The 26183-nt window shown below is 34.9% G+C and overlaps 1 protein-coding gene across 10 annotated transcripts; it reads right to left on the reverse strand.

Moving 5' to 3' along the window:
- On the reverse strand, nucleotides 1–25235 carry LOC128178234 (SPARC-related modular calcium-binding protein 1-like). Of its 10 annotated transcripts, none has more exons than XM_052845307.1 (13): nucleotides 23868–25234; nucleotides 17240–17411; nucleotides 10268–10492; nucleotides 9504–9581; nucleotides 8691–8789; nucleotides 7922–8158; nucleotides 5476–5514; nucleotides 4104–4211; nucleotides 3197–3436; nucleotides 2914–2998; nucleotides 1773–1857; nucleotides 1307–1460; nucleotides 1–1027 (listed from the first exon to the last, which is right to left on the reverse strand). In XM_052845307.1, exons 1-13 carry the CDS (start codon nucleotides 23973–23975, stop codon nucleotides 951–953), a joined length of 1707 nt encoding a protein of 568 aa, XP_052701267.1. In that variant the 5' UTR covers nucleotides 23976–25234; the 3' UTR covers nucleotides 1–950. The 10 variants fall into 10 exon arrangements, with proteins under 10 accessions (XP_052701267.1, XP_052701266.1, XP_052701264.1 ...); XM_052845306.1 differs by lacking the exon at nucleotides 5476–5514 and adding an exon at nucleotides 7109–7153; XM_052845304.1 differs by having other exon boundaries at nucleotides 5476–5547; nucleotides 23868–25231.
- Between the last annotated feature and the right edge of the window lie 948 nt (nucleotides 25236–26183).

The raw sequence follows: 26183 nt of genomic DNA on the forward strand, positions 1-26183 counted from the left end.
TTTTCAGTCAATGTATTTATTAAATTAGTTAAGTATATTTTGATAAAAACATGAAACATTGTTTGAACGACTCAATAACATAAAAGAGACAAGCCTGTACAAATGTGTGCATCATTAACAAGATATATCATTAAATACATGAATATAAATAACAGAACAGAAAAACGACCCAGAGTCGTCCTGAAGCTATGGCCTCAGAACGGCCTATTTCTCTGCATCGCGTCGTACAATAAAACACAAAACATACATAAACTTACATATGTTACATAATTGTCAATTAGATGATGCATGGGGTTCTTGTGGTTTGAATAATAAATATTCAAGTGAACAAGCAAAAAAGCAAACGACCGTACCAGTCATTCACAATGTAAAGTTTAAAATCTGACAGCCAAGAATTCGTCCATAATATGTAGTTCTTGATATCGTATCAGTTTCGTTACATGGACATACATGTACAATGTAGTTTTTTTTACTCATGATTTTATTCCCTTGAAAGTTTTGCTATTAATTTTGCATCACAGATACGACAAGTATTGACAATTTCTTCAATAGCGACACAATATCCTCCGTCGAATTCGCATCAAGAATCTTTAGAACTCATATTCCTTAAAATGAATGCTGCACTTTACACGAAATAAAAATGAGTAGAACACACGATGAAAATGATCAACAAATTAGACATTGATTGGAGTTGATATTTCACTAACTAATACTTGTTCCTGGGACTATGAAGACATAGCTGCAAACGTCATCGGCTTCCTTAGCAACGTTGCAGGTTGTCACAATTACGTTGGCTTTCTGAGATCACGTGATTTATTTAAAGACGTCAGTCCGCGGTTAGGAATACGCCGGCCGAACTGAAGCGACCATAATTCCACTGAAGTCACGGGGCGTCACTGAAGAACATCGCCATATACTGACCCTGTCTCGATTTGGGCGACATTTCTATCCTAACTCGGCTTTAAGTATTCTCTTAGAGGATTTTTACCTTTTCGTGGTGGACTCTCTGAAACAATTAAGCCATAGTCTGCAAAAACATACGAAAGAATTTATAGCTTGAAAAACTAACGTTTGATGATTTTAATGTATTATATTTACAATGTATATTCATAATTTTTTTCATGCATAAAAGTAACGAATTCATAGGTATCTTACATGCTACTACTTTCTTTGATCCATGATAAAAACGAGTTTAAGAGATACTGGCATGGTATTGGTGAATATTTTATTAACTATATTAGTTGGTGAAAACAAAAACACATGCTAAAAATAAAATAAAGAGTGTTAGAGTAAATTCGTGAATTACCACTTAATTTTGTGCAACTCAACCATTCGTCTAACGATATTTTCTTGTTGGTGTTTTCGTCACAATATCGGAGGAAAGTCCGGCTGCACTTTCTAGTGTTTTTCTGCTTAGGAATAAGTTTACGAAATTGTTTCACTTCCCTCCTGTCTAAATTCTAAACAGAAAAAGTTATTATATGTCAATATCACATAAGTGCTACACAATTTCTTCATTATCTTGACTGCATAATTTACAGTGTTGAGAAAAATCTAATTAACAATAATATATATAATACAATACACAGGCTTTTATCACGTGACTAACCAAGTGAGGACTTTAACACTGCTTGATATTTTTTTCAATCAAAATAAAGATTTGTCTCAGATTTATTTCCTATGAAATATACAAGAAAAAGAACACGGTTTTGACATAAGTTTGTTTATTAAAATTATAACGTATGTACGATATTTTCTTCGGTCAAACCTACCATGTTCTTGTTTTTATCAAGATTGGTGAATTTCCATCTTGCCGCATTTTCGTAGGCATTCTCTTTGTCGTTTGTGTTTTTTTGACTAAAACGATAAGAACATTGAAAATGGAGAACGTGTCAACCTAATCACTACAATTACCAGAAGCTTTACCTAGACTTTATTAAAATGACCAAACTGATAGTCATATACAAAGAGAAAAGTGTTTCCTTTAACAGAAGTTAACAATGTTGAAAGTTAACAACATTTAAAGTTGAGTTGAATGAGTATCCGATACAAAATTTGAAGGGCGAATTTGTGTAAGAAAGCTATATGTTGTTACTGCACATGTTGCATACAGAAGAAAATTTTCAGCTGCATCCACGGTCGGTTAATGGGGGTATGGGATTGAAGGTGAAATGGGGTCAATGTGATGTACACCTGATAAGGAGGGGGGGGGCATACTTCAGACCTATCGAATGAACACACAAATGATGTCAGTGAGGGAAGATTGACAGCCCTTTAGGTCTGCGGGTTCACCCGGGATCAATACCGACAGTATTAGGTCAGCTCCTAATGAATCCTTAAATCAAACAGAGACTTAGTTCGCCTTCATTTCGTTAATTTATTTTGACAGTCTCTGTGTGCCGTAATGAACATGTCGACGTAAACTGCGATCTGCCCCTAGTGATTCTGGCTTAAGCAGACGATACCCGGCCTTTCATTACTGCACACGTGGAGTTTATGAGCAACACACCTGGGCAACATATACTTACTACACCTGTGGGCTATTAAGACTTTATTGATAATTCAAAGGCAGGTGAAACAATTAAACAAACATTGTGAAATCTAATGCTACTATTCGAATACAGAATAAGAGTATTGTATGCAAGCTTGAATTTATACCGAGACATAAAAGAAAATATAAAAATAAGAATCTTATTTATGTTCTTGAGGGTCTTAATTACAAGGCAATATGTGTAAAAATGAGCATGAATTATCTCCGTTTTTGTATGATACGGTAAAATATTGGGTACATGTTTCGATAATACGAACACGTTAACATTGAAAATGATTTACGATTGAGCCGCACTGTCGACAGGGACTTTATAGATGTGTGTAGGATTTAATATCATCATAAATATGGATATCAGATCTTACCTAGCCATGGAATCGTTCTGCATTTCTGACACAAACATATTCAACAAACTGGTTAAGAATCTGGCTTTCTTGATAAATGGACAACCTTGAAAAATTAATTCACGTATAAATAACAATTATGTAGTTCTTGTTTTCTTTTCTTTGCATTTACAAATATGACTACTTAAAATGCAAAGTTTATGACAATGGAAGGGTATTTTGAACAAAAAACATTGGAATTTATTGGTTTCTCCCTGGGGATATGTACATATGTGTCAGAATAATTCCAGCGTCAATTTCTTACCAGGCATTGCACGCTCCGCGGTGATATTGCAGTTTGGAGGCCCCTTGCTGGCTAAGATGGCCTTTATCCCTTTGAGTGGCGTGCCCGTCTCTTGGTCGGCACACCAACAGTACTTGTGGCATTGTACAATATTGAATTTGCCATCAGGAGTACACTGCGGTATATATATACCGCCGTTTGGATCCACTGATTGCTGACTGAGGGAGGATGCTTGCTCTTCCAAACAACTCTTTCTAATGACTATAAATTATATATTTTACTTAATATACATCGTAATTAATAAAAGCTTTCATATATGAAAAGTGATAGATGACAAAAAGCAAAGCAAATTTTTTTTTTATTTCTTTTGGAGATTGAAGCATGTGACATCATTCCTTCGCCTTGACCGGAAGCCGTTGCGATAAGCCTACATGTGTGGAATAGATCACATGACAGTGCATGGTTGAGAGACTATCACCAGCGGGTGTCAAAGCAGTGAGGGCATCACGTAAACCTTATTGCTTAAACATTTTTGCATCACCATTGCACTGACTGCAGATATTCTTGACGAATTAAATTTCGAAGATTGGTAAAATTTTATAAAAAATTGCTGGAGACTCATTCTCACTTAAACTTTACAGAACGGAAGTGAAAACTTTGTTAGTAAAACGAAGCAAATAATTATCCCTATAAATGAGTGGTAGATCTACGATTCAGCAGGCGCTGAGAGGAACTAAGAGTTGATTAAATCAAAGAACCAGAAAAGAGATACACACGTGATGAGGTCAAAATCAAAAGATTTTAGGGAAAATATCTATCGTGTCAATAGAAAATGGACAAAAGTTTTTTGTGTTCAATGCTTATATCTCTTTTTTCTGCCTCTCTTGACATTTATCTCTACAATGGACTGAAGTAGGCGACTATCTACCTTCCGTGTCTGGTCTCGAGTCAGCAATGTTGGGGTGTTGCGGACTGAGGCCAGGCCGGGAAATCCCCTGGCCCCCAATGATGGCCTTCTGGACTTTAGGAGAGGAGTCTGTGTTTGGTAAAGAAATCAACAGATTTATTCAGACGGACTGAAATCGTGTCAACGAATAAAAATCTTAACAAGCCATGTTCATGTTCTTTTGTCTCAATAGATTTTCAGAACTAATAGTATGCTTATGTAGAGCTTGTTTTGCAAAACATGTGTGCCTTCGATGCGTGGCTAATGCTCTGGCTAATGACACCTAATTTTTTACGAATTAAAATCGATATTTAGTAGACTTGCTTGTACAAATGAATTTCGCCATTTTATGAAAAACTGTTAAATTGCCTCTTTAACTCACTTTTATGCAAATTAAAATAAAACTTCACAGGCCTTTGGCCATAACAACGTGCAAAACTGATTTTACGTAAGATGTTGTCGACAAAGGAAAAATGTAACTTAAAGTTTAGTATATATGATGCAATATCGAAATACGGTTTGAAGAATATAATTACTAATGTGCATTAGAAAATGTCGTTCTGACCTGAGGTAACATACTAGTAATTAATGTACAGTTGGTCATGGCATTAGTTATTTTTTTAAAACTTGCTTCCTTTTGGCTTTTTGTTTTGAAGTTTTTGGTATAGATGTAAAACATTAAGTAAACATGTTATAACGTGGGTAAAGTGCATTGTACATGGTCAGGAAATATTTTGCACAAAAGATCTTTTAGATTACCAACACACGTATATTACGTTAAACTATAGTCTAGCGATCTTTATATTCGTTGACAATATGAATAGACAAAGAGAAAGGGTATTTCAGATAGATAAAGTTTATATATACATGTAAATATTTATGTTGAATGCTATTATAATAGACAATTGATAGGATTGCGATACTTGGCAAGTTGCTAAAGAAAGATATAAAAGTATTGAAAACCTCTAATTTAAAGCAGAGAGAGAGAGAGAGAGAGAGAGAGAGAGAGAGAGAGAGAGAGAGAGATTTACAAATTAACATTAACTCAATTTCTTTCAAGTTTTAGAAGAAATAAAACAAGTTTCAAAACAGAAGTACAAACTGGATATATAGAACAGATCATGCCAAGTGATAGGTATGATGTCATGCAATCCCAAGCATGCATAAATGCAAAACACGCAGTTATATATTATACATTAAAGAATTCGAATGTGCCGGGTTTTACTATACATAAATATAGAATACTATTACATGTATAGAGTATTACCAAACAGTATAGATATTATAGAGATATAGCAATTATATGTTTGATATATATACTAGTTAATGAAACAACTGAAAGAAATCAATATACCATCCTGATCGTCGTTGTCTGTTTTCTTCTCATTTGGGTCTGTCGTCAAGGAGTAAAAAATTCGACGGGAAACTACATGAAACGGGGTAAACCCAATTGTTCTTTTTGTTACTAATTGTATTGCACATTGCCCAATACTGAAATATTGTTAGTAAAGATAGTCTCAGAAAGAAAGACATCGTCGCAAGCGTTCGCCAGTCCCTCATACCCATAAAGACCGTGTGTCAACTCATTATATTTTTTTTGTTCTCATGAATAATTCATTTTCTACTCTGATTGGCTCCTTTACACTTTCGTAAAATAATTGTTAACAATCACGACAATCTTTAAGCAAGTATCTGTAAACTATAGCATGTTTTCAATATTCAAATACAGCGTATATGCTCTTTTGAATGTAAGACAGTAATTTGACAAATTCAATGGGAGATGTGAAAACTTGTTTCCGATCGTATCGGTCTTCAAGGAAAATAAGTTTAAAACAGGCATGTTTCATAATTTTCGTTTTTATACTTCCAAAAACAAAAGAGTTTTGTTTTCTCGTTGGTAGATCGGCATAATAATTGTTCTTGAGAACTAGAAGAAGCAATGAGTTGTCGCAAGGTAATTAAGTAGGACTTGACGAAGGTTTCCAACAATTAAGGAAAAAAAGATGCGAGTTTGATTTGAACTGTTCCCAAATGCACATTTCACCACCATATTTGCTAATTATGTTGGCTCTTTGAAACATTCTCCTATTTATTACAGTACTCGACAGAAAATATAAAGAACAAATTTTATTAAAGCAAACCAAACTCGACCTTAGACAACAATAGTGTAGCGTTTGGCAAGGGATAAATGAAAATCAATTTTTACAAAGGAAAAAAAGCAAAATGGGTTAGAGGTTAGACCAGCAATTGAGCACGTTTCGTCTAAAATCGTCCGTCCGTAAAATAGTAGACCAGAGGTACTGCCTTTCGTATCGACAAACCTTATTACGAATATATAAAGACCAGATTTTTAAAGCAAGACAAGAGAGAAACAGAGATGTTTACTGTTGACTTTGCAGTAAAAGTATGTCCAATTTTAAACAAAGTCCACTGAGAAGTTTATGCTGTCTAGCAATATAACTTAACCGCAGAAATCGTTGACCGGACAAACTGCAATCTTCAACAGCAAACACATATTGTAAGAAATTAGGACGTTTAGAAAGAGAAGCGGGCATGAAAAAGTGTTTCAGAGGAAAACTGTTTAAACTTTCTGATTAAACTTTTTGCTGGATTTTTTTGTGTGTGTGTTTACCAATGCAAGTTTTCTCGGGCTGATTTCTTTTGACTTTGAAAAATACTTTTTTCACGCCAGCTTCCCTCCCTTGCTCTCATTGCGGTATGACGTGCGGTAAGCAGATTGTAGCGCTGTCAAGATGTCAACGTAATATTGATACCAGGTCAGCAACATAACAGTTAAACCAACTATAGCTACTTCTAAACTCAACTGGAATTAATTGTAGACTCTATGGAAAACGAGCATGCCATAAAATCATAATCAAAATGCATTCTAAACAACAAACATGCTTTGAATTTGGGTATCATATCCAAAGACATTCCCTGAGAAACACTATTTTACAATAATAAATAATCACAACATCTAAACTTACTCTTTCGAGATGGGGCAATGATAACGGGTGGTTCTGTGTAAACCCCTATTCAATAAAAACTCGGGATGTAATTCTGTCGTTTCATGACTTTTACTACATGTAGTTTATATAGGTCATGTTAGTAAGCGATGGTGTTAATGACGTCATAACCGGAAGGAGGCATTTCTTGTTTTATTATCTGTTGGACAATCTCAATAAACTTGTCCCAACAGCTAACAAACTCAAGAAAAAGAAATACATATGCATGCAATAAAAACAATCGTAAACATGAAAAATAAAATACATTACAATGCATCATATATTATTATCATGGAATTCAATTATTCATTATCATGATATTATTTCATTATTCAAGTATCAATAAAATATACTCTTATAAATACATCTGTCCGTCTAAAATTGAAGATATATATAAAAAGACAATTACGTAAAGACTTCCAAAAATATTTTTCTCTAACTCTGTGATTCATATCATTTTTTTTCAATAATGATGGTACTTGAATGAGTAAATTTTAGTGAGGGAAAAATTATCAAATAAAGGCTTTTTAAATTTGAAATCTGTATTTCATTATAAGAATAAACACAGTAAAACAAATCATAATTATTTGTTTAAAATTAATATCCGTATTTCATTTTTAAGTGAATGAAGGGTGGGGAGTTTTGTTGGTGTTTTTAAAGTTCTGTGTTTGCTTTGGTATTTATTTATTTTGGAAATATTTTGTACACTTACACTAATCAGAATATAACGGAATGACGGACAAATCATTTATTCAATAGAATAAAATAAAAAAGAAAATGAGGATCAACACTTACTACTGTTGGCGTTGGTGTTGAGACAGAAGGTCCATTCCTTCCGCTGAATCATTCGATCTCTGTCAGAGTCACAATACTCCAAAAACCTGCGCGCGCATGCTTTGGGTTGTATCAACTTCCGCACCATGCGTTTAATAGTCCGTGTTTCTCTACGCTTTAAAATATCGTCTTTGTTCGAATCAAGTTGATTAAACTTCCACTCAATCACTTTCTGTGCAAGTGTTTTGTCTTTGTCAGCTAAAATCAAAAGAGAATGAATACTTTATCTTAAAAATAATGTTTAAATGACATTGAGAAGCTTTGCAAACAATAACAATTTTTCAAATAAGCCATTCTTCCCCCATTTAAAATACTGAGTGAATAAGAAAGACACTCTTGGTTATGAAAGAAAATTTGAAAATCGAAACAAATTATTTTGAATATTTTTTTTTTTAGAAAATAACTTTTTGGGAATATCAATTAATTTCCAGGATTATTTTTTTTTTACATTCTGCATTTGACTGAAATCCATTTGACCAATCTACTAGAGGTATTTGCGTATTGAGTGTGAGTTATATGTTTCATTTGAATAAACAACACGCAAGTGCAAAAATAAATAATACAAAATACAAAATGTCATACTACAATTTTATCTAAAAGAAAAATAACAAACTAATGAATTGTTTAACCTATGTCTTATAACACAATGTAAAATAGTTATCCTTATTGTGACTACAATGTGTATTGTTTCTATTCATTCAAAAGCAGGAATGGAGCCTCTTGAACTCACATGAAAGAGCAACAGGATCGACCACTGCCCTCTTGTATTCATCTGTAAAAACCTGCACTATGTTCTGGTTAAACTTCTGCTTGTCTGCCGTTTTGCAACCTGCGTGGTATAAATGAAAGAAAATACAAACCTCCATACATTGGCTGATATGAATAGAAATACTTTCTCTAAATATATCCGAGGAATGAACAAAAAACACACCTAAATATATATAATTAAACTAATAAGAGTCATGTTGTTAAGGTCAATTGGGGGCCAGGGAATTTAAATTAAATGATTGCCAAATATTCCCATCTCGTTCATTCATAAAGTAAACGAAGAGAGCCAATTTGCGTGGAAGAAAACCTGATTTAGTTTCCAATTGATGCTGTTTAAATGCCCTGCGAGGGAGTTCACTAATATACAACAAATCTATTAGCGGGGATGTTTTGTAATTAGACAGGAATTTAAAGTGTGTAAAAATTACAACTAACATCTTATTGTGTGGTTTTAACAAAAGACTTACAATAACTGAAATGAACCATGTGGCTTTTTTTTAACAAGAGTTACAGAGAAAACTTAACAAATACACTGCAATATTGTTTTCTTTAGTACATATCTTTATAAGAATTAAAGAATATAAAATAATATACAAATACAACATACTTTTTTTTACATACCCAGTATATTATTGGTCATCGAATATATTTATATTTTTGGAGTACATTCACGGTAAATAATAAATGTTACATTATCATATAATCAATGCCCTATTCTTTATTAATACAAGCGAGGCATAGCGTTACACCTTGTTAGCATTCCGGGTATACTTACTTTTCCTTCGTTTTTTCTTTTTAGATTTAGATTTAGATTTGCCCCGGTCACGTCTGGGCTGCCTACGTTTCTTAGATCCTGTGAAAATGAGGGCGAAAGTTTCAACACACACACAAAAAAAAAAAAAAACTCACAAAAAGACAAACTGGCTGTTAAGTGCAAAGTACGGAGAGGAATAATTTTACTTGCGCAAGATTTTTTTTTTCAAAAAAAAAAGGAATGTCAATTAAAGTCTTCAAGAAAAGAAATTAATTTTTGTCATATTAGTACTTAAATAAGTATTGAATATATATAAACATGTATGTTGCTCGTTGATACACATTCGGTTAAGTCTTTGTTTACCGTTATCAAGTTTTTATAAATACTAGTACATCCTCTTTTAATTGTTCTTCTAAATGGCTTGAACATAAAACGAAGGGAAAAATCAAAGCAAAACGTTAGGTGATTAACTCTGCATATTTTGCGGTCTATATATTCGTAAACATATGTATACATACATTTAAATGTTCATGCAAATTGACACCTTGGCCATGCTGTTAGCATCTATAATTACGTTATTTTCTCTGGATTTTTTTTTGTTGAAACATTCTAAAAATAAGTGTAATTCATACGATTTGATTTATAACATGGATGTGCACAACAATCACCAAACATATGTATACAAAGTTGTTTAGTCAACAAAGCTGTGTTGTCAAAGACAACAATGCCACAAGGTCCACAGGAAGAAGCGCATGGCACAGGAACCGGAAATTGGCAATTAATACCTCTACAGGCCGGGTCTCTCCCGTGCACGGGTGTCCCCTCGATTGGTTTTCCGTCGGGGGTCACACACCAACAAAAACCACTTGTAACATGGCATTGTCTCTCCGTGTACGTACCATCTTGCTTGCACTCCGGTATGTACACCCCAAAAGTAGGTCGCCGGGCGATTTCTAGAGCCTCGTTCCTCTCTCGTACACAGTCGCTATTAGAACTGTCAGCTTCTGAGGCTGAAAATTGAAAGGATATCAATTTTGATTCATTTCCATATTCAAACATGGTGTCTTTGAGATGTGATATAAACTTAGATTTGTATACTTTGTCATCGTCCTTTACCAGTGACTAATGTCTAATCTAAAGTTAAAATTATTATATGACAAATAAGTTATGTAAATCTATTAACTTTAAAATTGAAATTAAGTAAAGGGCATCATTTTAAATGACTATAGTTACATTTTCCAGTGTCATTGCCTGTGATAACACTACGTATCGATTTTGTACTATAAAACCCAAAACTACAAATTGGGGCGCCAGTGGGGTTTGCTTATTCATATTTAAATAGTTAATCGTACAATGGCTTAAAATTATATAAACATAAGTAATAAGGAATCATTCTTTGAATATTATGAGATGATAATTCCGGTCGGGGCGTGATCAAATCTATCATAAAGCCCTTCGGGCTTTATTGGATTTGATCACGCCCCGACCGAAATTATCACCTCATAATACTCAAAGAATGATTCCTTATTCCTTATGTATAATTATTTGCAGTCTCGGAATCTAGGCTTCCAGGAAAATACTATCTATATTATTTTGGTACACTGTCGAGAGCATGGATGTGGAATTCTGCTGGTCAAAGTGACGATTCTTACAGGATCTGCTGTATATGCAGCGACACGAAAATCCAATGTCAGGGACCAGAAAACTGATTGTGTAGTTTTGTGAATAAAAGTCACAGTGCAAAGCAAATAGTATACTACATGATGGTATTTACAAAGGGTTTAAAAACACTTCATTGCTTAAGTTTTGAAAATCTACTGGACTGCTTCAGAATTGAGAAAAAATAAAGGTGTTTAGGATAAGAAACATAGTACACATAGAGCAATATAAAAGCAAACTTCTGAACCCCCCTTGTTGTTTGGTGAAAACCCAAGTCCGCGGTATGTTTCTCTGACACATGACAATTTAAAACATATCATTTTTTGTCAGTCTTTAATATCAACATGCAATAAGCATACAGGTATGATAATGTAACAATTAAAATATAAACCACAAATAACTATATTAATTATCTAAAATTAATTTATGCGCACTTTAAATTTCTTATCTGATAATAAATAAACTAATTCTAATTCACCTTTTCAGAATGTATCAAAAAATTTCCTTTTTTTCAAAGACATAAAGCAAGCAATATGGTATTAAATAAACAATTGTATTGCCAGAGCCATGGGAGAAATCGAAAAAATGAAAAGTATTGAGATACACTACCGGTCTTTCGAGAACGTTTGGAAGCTTGGATCACAGAAAGCCCGTTGAGAAGGACACACAGAGTAAAAATAAGCTTCAGTAGTCCCACGTAATACATAGTATCAATTCACATAGCAAAGCACAACAAAGTTTCTCAAGATGCAGCGGAGAAAACTAAGTTCCCATTTCAGGAGCACATCAGGAGAAAAAACCAATCCCCAAACAGTATTACTGTCCGACCGCAAAGTCTATACCACACAATGAGAGAAACTCTCCACGTGATAAACTTTTATTCTACATCTTCAAAACAAAAAAATGTATTCACACATTTCATGAATAAATGACATATTCAGAAGTTCGGGGCTGTCCAATAATAGGCTTCGTTTATTGAACGCCTGGGAAGGCAAATCCAGACCTACTAAACACCTCTGACAGGTTCACTCGAAATTCCGCCTCTTTTTTTCTTGAAATCTTTGACATGCTTTGCATAATTTTTCCACATTTTGACATGCCAAATTGAAAGCAAGCTTAATTTATAGAATAATGCTTGCCGATAAAATTGCGTTCCCTTAATCAGCGAGATGTTTGTTAGTTTAAAATAACAAATATTTCAACAACAAAATTTCAAGAACCAATAATATAACACTCGGTTTCGTTGTGGAAAACCCTACATATTCATAGAATAATTTGCTTTAATATTAAATTATTTTTGTCCTGTTTTGGGTCGACCAGCTCTCGTGTATACACTGTGTGCACTTGTTATATAAATAACTCGAAATCCTTCATTAACTTCTTGTTTGTGCCAAGGAGTGCGAGCGACTCGTTTGCAATAGTTTGTATAATATTCCTATTAATTTTGACAACAAAGTAAAAATCAATCTCATAAATTCATTAATATTATATATTATATTCCCAACACATATTATTCATTCAAAAAAGACCTAAGTGTTAATCTCGTTAACATTTTTAATTAAGATACGTAATGCGGGACCTAACAAAAGTATTAAAGTCTTCAAACAAATCCGAGCTTTTCTGTGGATTTATTATGACACAACCTACCCGGGGTATACTTATGATGGAGTAAGATTGGTTTCACCAAGTCTCTCCATGTCAGCGATTCAATATACTTGTTTTCTTCCTCTCCACTGAATGACACTTCTGAAGTGGCCAGGTGCGTTCTCTGTAGCCTGCTTATCGCCTGTTACATACCACCCTCTAACCTCAAGTACCCGGATAAAAAGATAATATTTAGAAGGGCCAAAAGTAGTATTTGCACAAGTGCTTTGACAAGTGAAGTTGTGGTCAATTGCAATATTGACTCTCACTCGCTGTATTATAAATCTTAATTTTCGTTTTACAAATGCATTCTCATCTAGTGAGAAAAAACACGACGGATTAATTTTCTGTGATGTATTTTTGAATGCACCCTAGTGTATTGGCGCGCACACCTGGGGAGTAGGTGGTTCTCAAGCGTAAACAGTGACCAGCTGTCCACCTGTGTCAATATGTTCTAAACCCTGAAATAGAACTATTGAATAACGTACAGACGGTGCACGGGAGCATTCTCAATATCTTCAAGATTTACGTCTTTCTGAAGCAATATTGGCATCATGTATAGAAATATTTTCCTCTTAAAATCCCAGTTCAATACCCTAAAATCTCGCATCTTACGTTACAAGGTAAAACAAAGTGAAATAATGAAGGAAAATTAGCAATAAATTCCCAAGATATTGAAAAGGGAAGACAGCAATGTTGAGGTGTTGTATAGGCTCTATATCGGGCTGAGAGTTACGCATTAACCCTAACTACCGGCTACCGCGTACAAAGTATCAGACAATTATCTCTGCGCGTTGAGACATACCTTGCATAACCTGGGTTCCAATTATATATTTCCATCTACTCAACATTAAAGTGAACGATGACATTTCAGATTTTCAAAATACGGTCAGAGAGTGTCAGATCTCTTCCAAAGAAACCGTGACGCAAGGCGCTGGTGTATGAAACGCGTACACATCGCATCCTGGCAGATGTTATACAAAGGAGTATGTCAAAATTTACATCAAATAAATATGCTTGTAACGGAATAGTTACTAGTAAAAAGAATTAAATGAGCAAGCTCGTTTCTGATATTCATGGTTAAAACTTTCCGGGTTAAAGATATTTATTTTGTAAAGAGAGCAAGCTGCTTTTGAATAACAATAACATCGTATATACTCAAATAATATAGAAGTGCAAATAAGCTCGTCCCAAAGCTTTCTGTCTCCATGTTTTCTTCTAACTGTACTTTACAATAACACAAATGACAATTTTCAGAGTACAATCTGTCAAAGGGAACTTCAAACTCGGGGAATAAAAGTGTAAGACTTTGCTTAAGTTTTAAGTATGGTAATTGTAATTTTTATCTTTTTCGTTTTTCTATATTTATTAAGCATAATAATTACATGATTATTCTTTTAAAAAAATTAAAAAGACAAAAGATTAATCACTATAATCATCTTTTGCTGCATTGAACTAATGTATAATATTTTTTGACATGCAACACGAAGAGGTTAACAATTTTAGGTCAATTTTTATGCAATGCCGACAGGGAAGGATTATTAATACGAAAACCGCACTGGTTGTATACCAAAGAACGAATTCATCATTGCATCAAAAGTTGTACTTCTAAGAAGACAAGATTTGTTTGCAGCAGACTCCCTGTCATATTAACATGTCAAAGATCGACGACTTCGTGACAGAAAACAAGATAATTGTAAAAGACTTGTTGACTTCCACTGGAAGCTAGTACTGACTCTCTGGGTCCCACAGAATCCAAGACCAAGCCCGGGGCCCAAGTCTCCAGCCCAGACAGACGCAATCCGAACGATGTCAGTGGCAAAATGCAAGGTTATTCTCGATAGGGGTAAATTTACGAAGGGGCTTATCATAAATGCTTAGATTATTTCTATGATTTTAGAATTTTTACTCGATCGATAACAATGATGATGGATGTGACAAAAAGCCCTGAGATTTCAATGAAGAGTGCACGTCTTTCACTCGATTATCAATCTTGTTATCGGCCTAGGCTTTTGTGCATTGTCAATCTTTTTTATGCTATATTGTAAAATACCTGTCCATAAAATTCTTTTGATAAAAGTTCATATACTGTTTTTGTTCCATTGCTTAAAGGTTGAATACACTTATATGGGTTTGCATACTTAAGTTTTGCAGCGAAACCTTACTTAGAATATGCAATGTTAAAAACATCTTCTCAACTTATTTTTATTTTGATCAAAGATGAAAGAGGATATGGAATGCTAGGAGAAAGAAATGCCTTTGAACAAAAAGGAAAAGAAGATGAGACGCTGCAGCGTAGTATTGGAAAATACTTGTACTGGAGGTCGCAGAAAGTATTCCCAGGAACCACAACACAACAACTGCCGGGTCGTGATCAGCTCAGGGCTGTATTGATGTGTCACCCTGTCGTGCTCTTTGTCAGCAGAAAGCAATATCTTACACGACAGAAGCCGTCTTTGTGGACGGGTCCGGGCTTCCCCACAGCTGGGACGAGAGGCACAGGTGACTAAAGAGGCGAGGGGCCAGATGTTTCGGCACCTGTGTCTGTAGGTAGCCTACTACAGGTATTGTACAGGTATATACGTTATACTTGTCAAATCGGTGAACAAGGATTTAACTCGTCTATCGACACAACCTGCATAGAAACTTGTCTGAGAGGCTGCTCATCGAAGATTTTTATTTGTTAACACAAGAAAACTTTGTATCCACCAAATAAAATAAATATATTTGTACGGAAAATATATGTGAAAATTTGACCGATCAGCTCCAAAATTAATTGTTAAAAACTTTTTTTTAGATATTCGTTTAATTTTTGATCTTCAAAGTATTAATAGTGCATTTAAGTGAAGAAACTTTAAGAAAGAATTGCTTTAAAAAATGACAGTGGGCATTTGAACTTAATTTTACAACACTTAAACTATTATCGAATTTGTTTGGTGTATTTTTTAACTGGTATGCCAGCAATTCATCTTAGACAGGATCTTTGAAACTAAGTTGTTTACATCGTTTATAACAATAAACCTCGGCATCCATTTTCATTACAGCTATATAGATAGACAGATCACTACACGCTCACAGTTTTCAGATTTCTTAAATTTTACAAAATCGTAGTTCGGTATCTGGGTTGACGGATCGACCGACACCGCCGTATTTCTAACAATGTAGGGATCTTGTAGCCCCCCCCCCCCCTTTTTAGGATATTTTTGACGGAAACTTGACGGGAGTCACGCTATAGAAGCTGTAAAGGCGGTGTATTGAATACCCGTGAAAACATTACCCCAATACTGTCAAGTATTAAATTCGTGTTGAATGTTTCCTTAAGTTTTTTCTAACACGCCACAGTTCTTAATTGATCAAGTGTTATGAAATGTATATTATTTTTTTAGGCTTGTTAATAAGAAACAACAAAAAATCCTCAAATATGATGTGATCCTAGAAAAACGTAAAGAAAGACAAGCCAGGGTAAGTTTATAAGCATTCCATATACACAGTAGTTACATTTTCGTCCCAACAATATAGAGAATCAATATTTAAGTACCCTCTATATCTAAAGTAAAATACGATTTAAATTTCCATTGCAATTAGCTAGTTAATTAAACAACAAAATATACTCAAGCAAATAAAATGTTGGGTAATAAAGATAAAGAAAATAATGAAATTGATTTTTAAAGAAATATTCAAATAAAACAAAGACCAAACACTCAGAGTTATTAGACTGAACATAGAATGAAATATTTCTCATTTCTAATAATTTTCCATTTTCATTGAACCACGGGGTTGTGGGAGGAAGCTCTAATACTTTGATACCGAAAATAATCTCGGTTAGGTTTAATCAATGAGTTACTTGAACCAAGCACACTTTTCAATTTTTGACTTGTTACAGGGAATGTCCTACATACTGAGCCAGATAAAGGTAGCTGATGACGTGAACAGGTGATTGTTTTGTTTTACACTGGATTTGCCAGCTGGGATCCCACCCTGTACCTGGGTTGTAATTGTCAGTCTAGGATTATCTGTTCTTGATTAATATCTCGTATGGATGATAGCTGGTATTTGATGGTGAAAAGTATGTGACAATATTTCTAAACATTGGGATTTAGTTAGAATGCTAATAAGGCAAACATATCGGTATTTCGATGCTTCATTCCAAAGAAGAATTTCTGGGGTCTGATAGGTTAAAGGAATCTTTCATCTCGCTCACAAAAGCTTTGGATCTTGCCCCTCAAAGGATCTCATTAATTATTCTTTGAAGAGAGAATATTTCACAACTCAGTTGTTCTAAAAACAGTTTTGATAACAGTCAGATAATAATAATCACTGCACTAGTTTATTTTGCAGACTACTTTACAGATTTATATTCACTAAAACTTTAAAGCAAAAATCACTATTTGGTGCGCATAAAAAATAAGCACTTTTATTGCAAACTTGATTATTACAGTGCGATGCTTACTCACGTGAACACGGTCCTTTCCGTTTGACCTTGACCTTTTTCTTGTCACACCTTTTGGCACGCTTGAGTTCACACCTGTTTTTGTACGTCACGCCGTCTGACCCGCACACCGGCCGGTTCTTCTTCCGGGAACAGTCGATTTTACAGTTAGAGTTACTTAAAGCCCGGAACAAATTCTGAAGTGCAAATCAAAAGATAAAAACGAATTGTAGATTAATTGTAAAGCATTGATACATGTATAATTGTAATTGAGAGGAGTTTTTACGATTTATTGTATTGAAATAAACAACCAGTTTTACTAATTTAAAAATTATCAATACGTTCTCAAGATACCAATACATGTATTTCATGTTGAAAATTTCACGGGCTGTTGTATATATTATATCATATTGTTAATTAATCATTTACACCCCATCAAATCAAAATGTATAGTTTGATATTATAAATAAAATGACTGTTAGGACTGAAGTAAAACTATCAGATGCATTGTACAAAGGATTGGAATCTTTTAAATTTTAATAATACACTATATACTATTGTCATGGATTAAACTTTTATCTTAAGAGATTATGAGAATTGAAAACGATGACTTGCAGGTCAGGCCCTGTGCGTTCTATTTCATAAATATGTTTGATCTCCTATTTCATACAACATTAAAAATGAATACATTAACACCCATTCTGTAAGTTCATGAAGTAGCGACTTTCAGGAATTTCCTCTGATTCGCTGGATTACGGCGGGATTTCTACCGCATCAAATAAACAAGAGCTCTTCACTCCTTATTCTGTTTGGATTAACAATTATTTATGTCTGTAAAATATAAGACCAGGTAGTTTCTCGAGGCCCTTCCACAGATGTCAACACCTGCACAAGACTTAAAACCCACTTAAAGCGACAGTTCGTAATCGCCGAGCCAGGCTCAATACCACATTGTCTCGGCACGATCGGCCGGCTCGGCGAGCTCCCTCATACTCCCGCGGGAACTACGCAACGCACCTGGCCAATTCCTTAATCCGAAGTCGCTTACTTCTCTCACGATTGACAGTTAAAACAACACAAACGATCAAATTTTGCCTGCATCGGGCATTTCTTGCCAATATATTACCACACGTCTTAGTGTGTATACTTTCTAAGCTTCGGATGACTCTTTTGTAAAAATCGAAGAGATCTATTTTAATAATATAACTTTCGCATAAATTGCAATTTTATTATGTCGTAAATTTTGGGGCTTTCTGAATCTCTTTAGCAACAAAACATGACATTCCAAACTTTTGGCAAGGGAACTCAAAGAGCAAATCCCAGGGATTATGTGAAGAGATAAATAAAATACGTTGTGAGTACATCAAAAGAGAGATACATTCTCGTTACAAGGCAGGAACAGCATCTTGTCAGATGACAGGCAACGGGAATTCGCGCGAGATAACTCTAGAATCATCCAGTCAATGCCAGGGAGCTGGACTTCCTCCAACCCGGAGCGAATCGGTCCTATTCATTTGTTTCATAGTTATGTAGATTTTACATATTCCAAGATATACGGTCAAAGACATAGAAACTTGACGTGAAAATGTTCATTTATTGTCTTTTAATACTGCCATACTACATAATACAAATGATCAAACTTTTTTATCGGTCGAATTACAACAAAATAATGATGAGTTAAGTATATCCAACTTTTTTTTTTATTTGGAAGTTTTGGAAATTAAATATGAGTAATTTCCAGCTTATTACTGGCCATCCCAACAACTGATTAGAAAACATCCCACAAGTTTTACAGTCTCGATCAACATGTTACTCAGACCCAGTAGGGGCGGGAACGTTCAGATGCCGAGTCATTTCTACCACTTGGCTCGTGCAAGGTCTTAACACTTCTGATTTTGCAATCGTTAAATGAAGTCATCACGATATGAAACTTTTAGAATTAATGTTAACAACTTGTTGAGGGTTAAATTTTGAATCCCAATTCTCAAAGACAATTTAAGAATATCCGGTTCATGCAGTGTACATGAAATTGGCAAATCTAACTAATTACTGCGCATGCAAGATTTTCTGACTTCTCGTAAAACACCTACAAGTTTGGACGATATCAAAAGTAGATTACATTTAGCGAGGGAGGGGCCAATACTAAGCGTACAAGAAGTCCTTCGTGTCAGTTTACTCGGTGACATTTATATATATATATATATATATCTGTTTTTCCTAAGACACAGCAAATTGCCCATTCAAAAGAGCACCGATGCGGAACGAGTGAATTAAGATTGGGAGTACTAGTAAGACGAATGCCAGCTATGTACCGCGTATAACTCTGGGCTCTCACCCACTCCACTCGCGATTCAAGTCTGAAATTAATGCACTTTAATGCAATGGTAAGGTCAATAACTTTGTAGGAAGAACAATTGTGTTTAATTGGAGAAATATAAACAGGCACTTAGCGCGCCTTCTTCTTTTTCTTCTGTTGAATCAAACTTCAAGTAGTCTATCAAGAAATAAATACTAGAATATAAATACTGGCAACCGTTGGGGGATCTGCTGTAAACATTATGTGGGGATTTCTATGGTTATTGTTTCCAAAGTCTCGGGTGTTAACAGACGTACCAGCTAACACTCTCCTTGTAAGTGAGGTAGATAATGTATACACCTGCATGGCAGCCAAACTATGTCACTTTACATCCGCGGATGGCATTTCACCCTAACTACATAGCTCTTCAAAATGTAAGAGCTGGTGGCGTTCAAATTACGTAACGGTCTGTCCTACCCACACATCGACTGGTATTTCTTGCTGTCGTGTTGTCACTGAATCACGAGGCTTTAATTAAAACAATCATCTTAGGCCAGGTCTCTCGGAAGTCTCGGCATGCGACATTATGGTGCACACTCATTGTTAGAACATTTGTGGCACTTCGGGTGTCATCTGATAACATCCTCTCTCGTTTAATGAGATGATAGGACAAGATTAATCTTGATGAGTTGACCATAGGTAATTTATCAATAATTTTGTTATCATCAAAAGAAATACAATTAATATAGAAGGAAACGCAATACGAAAGATCCAAGGTGTTTTAAGTATCAAAGCAATTCGAACACGGTCACTTAATACATTTCGCTCTTCTATGAATAAAAATGTCGATGATTTCAAAATTAAGAGAATCTTATTAACTCTTGGTATGGTATCTGCATATGCGGACATGATAAAAATAAAACCTTGAGAAAACCAAGACGGAAGGAATGCCAGCCTAAATTAATGGCCCCTGAAGATGCATTTTTTGAATACTTTTGCATTTAAATATGTTATTATGACAATTGTTAAATAAATTGTACATCATTCTGGACACGGTATTTTGCATAACTGAAGATCTGATTTCGCTGCAGCTCTCAAGCTCTGTAGAGTCACCAAGTTTTCTCCCAATTTGCATTTTAAATCACCGTTTTATTATGACCTTCTGTGTAGGTTGTATCATCTCCAGTCAATGGGATGCGAAAATAATTTGCATTTATATGAATGACCATATTTATCTGCATTTGTCAGTTATTTCTCCATAAACCGAATCAAAACTTAAATAAGAACCCTATTAGATGGATGATCTTGATTTGTAAAAGGTGTTAAGCTTTTCAGGATATGTCACTAGTAATGGGTGGAGTGAAACAAGATCTCGAGTTACTGTTACAGATGATGTAATCTTATTGTGTTCAAAAGACACGGCACAGTTCCTTGGTGAAAGTAATAGGAAATTCAAGAAAAAAAAGGTGATTCGGTTCGAAATGATATAAGAAATTAGAATATTGTGAAGTGTATAGCAGTATCAAAAGGGATTGTAATCCAGGGGAAACGGCGAGCTTCGGCACACTCAGCAAAATTCATTAAAAAAATGGACTACGGACGATTAACGAGATATAAAATTAAGCTGTTCCTCTATTAGCTCGGTGTTTTAGTGATCTTTTATTACTTTTGTAGAGCGGGTTAATAGATGAACATTATTTGCAAATTTTAGGCAACGTTCAAATTGTGCGGTTTAATGTCTTGAAAGACAAAATTTCTCCAGCATTTTATTGCTTCAAATGGTCAGATAAAAACGATTGTTTCTTGCTGGTATTGAAATTATGGCCAACAATTAATATTCAAACTATCTTAATGGTGATTGTTATAATGTTCGAAACATATGATTGATCAAGAGATATATTTTGAAGGGAAAGACATCGTGATAGCATCAAATATTCACAGAATTTTTCCAAAAGAACTTTTGCTACATTATTAATTAAAAAAAAACCCAAAGATTTAACAAGGATTCATTATAAAGATGATGAGGGATAAAATCTCGCTAGATTAAAGAAATCTAAATCTCTGTTCAGCATGCTGTGTAAAGGATCGCCCAGATGACTAACGTTTAATACGCCGGGAGTTACAGCTGTTTATCTTCCGAAAAATCAGACACCCCGACCGTCATAAAGCGGAGAACACACCCCCGAATGTACCTGTCAAGAATCAGTGACATCAACACAATCAGGTAAAAACTTACAGGTATGTGATAGAGAGAGAATGTGAAATCTTTAAAGAGCCCTTACAGAAAGGAAGATGAACATGGGGAGAGGTTTATCTTGTCTGTCGTATAATGGAACACCAAATCTTGAAGAATTTCAATAATCTAGAAAGAAGTAATAAAATGACGATAAAAGCAGGCTAATTTGTTTCAAATTCAGCAAGGGGTTCATCTACAGATTGGTTGCACAGGTATGCCCTTGCAGACCACTCGGAACAGTTTTGACGAGAATATAATCCTTAATCCCAGTAAACAGCTTTTCTATCACAAATCACAGTATGTTGGCGGAAACAATGGCCCTAATAAATGGCCCGAACAAATTCTGACGCTCTCCTTCTCTCCAAATCTCACCAGCTTACACCTTTTATTAAAACAGTATTAGGTAAACTTCTCTAAAATTGTTGTCCTGTACTTTGCAGTGTGATTTAAATGTAATACGTGCAAGAAGAGACGGAATGGGCCTCGAGTTCCTTGTCTGGCTCGGTACAGACTTGGGGGGAGAGGGAGAGACCGAGAGAGTGGTACGTGTCGGAGGAAATATGACAAATCATGATAATGAACTCCCTGCGGCTATTACTAATAGAAAACAGATTGATATTATCATTCATATCCAACATGAATGAATGATAATTAAAAAAATATATCTCAAAAAATCAAAATAAATTGATGGAGAGTCGAATGCGTCGCAGTCTGTGTTAAAAAACGCCATAAAAAGTAAGCAAGTCCATTTATGTATTTAATTTTGAGACGGTGCATCGGCTAGAACATGGTGATGTATGCACAATCACGGTGTAAAGATATATACCACGTAAGATCTATGGAGAACAGCAGACGAATATTTCATTTTGCACATGATAAAGCACCAAACGCTTTTGTTTAATTGAAAGAACATTTTCTTTTGATATTTCAACCAGATGTTTTCTTGAGACAAACTTTTACATTTAACATTATATTTAAATGTAATGATTGGTATCACATTGTAAAAAAGTGAGACGATTTGATTTTTTTTTTGTCAATGGCAATAATTTAAACACCATTTTCGATTCAAAATCAATACGCGATTATTTTCCCGATAATGGTCGGTTTGTAGAATATTCGACAGCAATAAGTTTTAGTTTCTGAAACTGTACCCCAATAGTAACACCCGGGCTAATAATGACATGAAAGCTGATACACAGTGACAGGACGAATCACGACATCCAACCTGTCAAAGAAGATATTTACTTCGGCATCGGTTTTATTTTCCGATCAAAAGAAATTACAATTTACGGCAACAAAGCATGGCGAATTGTCCTTTTTTCGGTAGTCGTAAACAGCCCACCTGGCCAAAGCTGTCATCATCTGTGCCTGTATTGTATTCCCAAATAATGGGGGGAACAGGTTTATTCTTCTTGGTTTATACAATCTCCCCCCGTCACACAGTTTGACAGCGTCTCAGTAAACTTGTAAGTCCTGAATGCCAGTAATTAATTAACAAAAGCCATCTAATGAGAAAAGATCAGGGAAAATATGCGCTTGATGTTAGATATTAAGAGATAAAAAAGTCGAGCTCTTGCGTGCGATACTTGTGCCTTTTATCCACAATTGATGATTTTTATTTTAATTAGCCAACATAAAAGTCGATTTTTTTCTTTTGCCGCTCGCACATACAAGATTTCTCATAAACCTCTGGCCTTCTCTTTTTTATGCTGGCGAAAACTGAGCAGCATTACGACGCGGGGGTTCCCTCAACCCAAAAGACCATATCAACTTTACATTTCGTTTACATATGTTTATTTATTTTTATAGAGGCTCATATGATCGCAGATTGAACCCCGAGATTAGTAGCTTTAGGAAAGATGCGAGCAATTGAAAGCGATCCACCAGCTTTAAGGTCGAATGCCACTTTAAGTGTAACGTTTTTCTATTATCTACAAAAAATATAATTGAAATCCCTTCCAAGCTCCGCAAAAATACACGACAATTCTATTCTAAGGTATTTGTTTAATTCTGAAAATTTGCGTATTTGTTGAAGCTATCCTTGGTTTCCTGATGAGAGGAAATTATGAGGTAATTAAGAATGAGAGGGTTAATTAGCGCACGCTAACTAGGAGCTCTTACCTTTCCCTGGGCCTGGATGTCAGAGCGAGTCAGCGAGGGGTTCCCTCCTTTGGAGATCACAGTCAGAAACACAACTAAACAGGTTATAATCCACACAAATTTGTACATTCTTGAAGGAGTATACACGAATACATAAAGAAAAAACCGAATCACTAAGGGTCAGTACAATATACGGAGGCTGAGGGTCCGTCCATCATCTTGTTTTCTTCTTTCTCAGATCCTCGGAGAAATGGTCTTAATCCAAACTAGATTCTCATGCCACGAAATTCTCCTTCCACACTCCTTACATTTTTTTACTATGTACACAGCTTATTTGTTACCACACTTAATGCAAGTCCGAGCGCACCTGTGTGTTTTATTTAAATAAAAATAAAAAAGCGATATGTCATGAATGATCAAACATCCCGAATCATCATCCGAACAGTTCCATGTGTGTACTTTCTCAAAGTATTTAAATAGCCAAGACAGGTCACGTGACGAAAAGTATCCCGATATCAAATCGCGAATATCAACAATGAAAATTATTTTTTTAGTGACGATATCCGTTTGGTTTGTATATCTTTTACTTACATGTTATTGTTAAAGTTAACTGTATCATTTAGCAGTATGACTAGGGAGCAGCCCGATTACTCTATAACTGCCTACCGCCGATCTTCGTTAAACCCCTTAACTCTCGCTGAAATTTTAATCCCCGCCGAATCTTGATTTAATCGTGATAATTAATTCGTTAAAATCATTGAAGATATATATTTAAACCCGCTGTTTTCTTACACCCTAAAAACAATGGTGGACAGAGCGCGTCTGAGAATTTCGGGTTCTCGTCTCTACAGAGGAAAAGACCGTATTTTAAACATATTTAATACGGAATGATTTGAGGCATGCTATAAACCGACAGGCGAGATTCCGTGGTAGATAAGACGAATCGTATCTCGACATTCATTTGATAATGGCTTTGACACACGTAACGTACATCAAAACGAATTGTAATAGTCAAGGTGTAATCAAGGGAGCTCTTCTGGTAATTCACCAATAATGTTTCATCTTATGCCTCTGTTTCATCGAATTAAGCAGCCGGCCACTTGTCAATCACAATTTTTTGCCGTTAATATACACTCCATGCACTGTTGAGTCTTCTGTCGAAATTAAAACAGAATTTACATATCACGAAAAAAAAACTTCAGCCGGTTAAAACTTGAAAAATGTGTTCCCCGCTTTCTATGTCAAATGTCCTTGATTAAAAACAGTTCTTTGAGTGGAAAAGACGAGAGCTGAGAACAGTGCTTCAATCGGCTTACAATCCAAATATGACAAATGACAAACGCTGCTTTGGACAGATTAAGATGCAGTGGCCGTAGCCACAAAAACATGTCTCAAAAACGGCCTGACGTCTCAGAAAGGAGACCTTACTGTGTATAACTAGCTAGAATCTCCCCAGATAGATTCCTCTGCTAATTAACTTGTTACTGAAATAAAACCTGTCTCCGATTGTCACTTGTCATGTTGTTACAGTGTACGGTTAAACTCGGGATTTATTCTCTAAATTACGTTTATAGTCTCTTTATTTATCTCTTCCTATAAAACAACATTTCACCACATGATGAATAATGATCCAACATGAAATGATGAATGTCATGTCTTAAGAAAATTTCATTCAGCAAAGATACTCCAAATGCATATGAAAATTACGTAAGAAAATAACTCCTCGATCAAACCTTACTGAAGATATGCGGAACCTGCCCAAGTCTCGTTATAAATTAAATTTCTAAAGTAAACGACTTCTTAAAAAAATGTGCTTAGCTCCAATTTGGCGGGGGCATATGTCATAGATAGATGCATGGAAAGAAACCAAGCACAGTCTACTGTCTCAATTCTTTGATCTGGATCCCTTTAACGCTTTGAGTTAGGGAAGAATCTTCGATTTATAAATCTGTAGGAATTTAGCTGGAATTTGGCTGCACTGTATTCAGTTAACGATGTCCGTTTCATTGCAATGTTCGATAACCGAAAAAATAATAACCCATACAGGAAAAGAATTATAAAGTGAAGGAAAAAAGTCATAAATGAGTTTAGACTGGTTTTTTCATATCGCGTTTGTTGTCTTTGTTTTGAATTATCCTTTTCTCTATATGTTATGACCAACTATTATCTAAATATTTCATTTATATCATTTGATAAGGAATTCGGATACCTACACAAATATTTACTGTTTTATGAAATGAGAAGAAGAAGTGGTTCAAATGTAAACATGTTAGATATACATGTATGTACGGTACATTTTAATGTCTGAAATGGAAAAAAGATATTCATTTTTCATTG

The sequence above is a fragment of the Crassostrea angulata genome, chromosome 3 (genome assembly GCF_025612915.1).
Source record: "Crassostrea angulata isolate pt1a10 chromosome 3, ASM2561291v2, whole genome shotgun sequence".
Classification (NCBI taxonomy): Eukaryota; Metazoa; Mollusca; class Bivalvia; order Ostreida; family Ostreidae; genus Magallana; species Magallana angulata.

Excerpts from the sequence above, each read along its gene's own strand:
- LOC128178234 (XM_052845304.1), bottom strand. The coding sequence starts at position 23,975 with ATGTACAAATTTGTGTGGATTATAACCTGTTTAGTTGTGTTTCTGACT. Across the intron at positions 1,858-2,913 it reads CAGAACGATTCCATGGCTAG|TCAAAAAAACACAAACGACA; the intron begins GTAAGATCTGAT and ends TTATCGTTTTAG. Across the intron at positions 1,461-1,772 it reads TTGATAAAAACAAGAACATG|AATTTAGACAGGAGGGAAGT; the intron begins GTAGGTTTGACC and ends TTTTCTGTTTAG.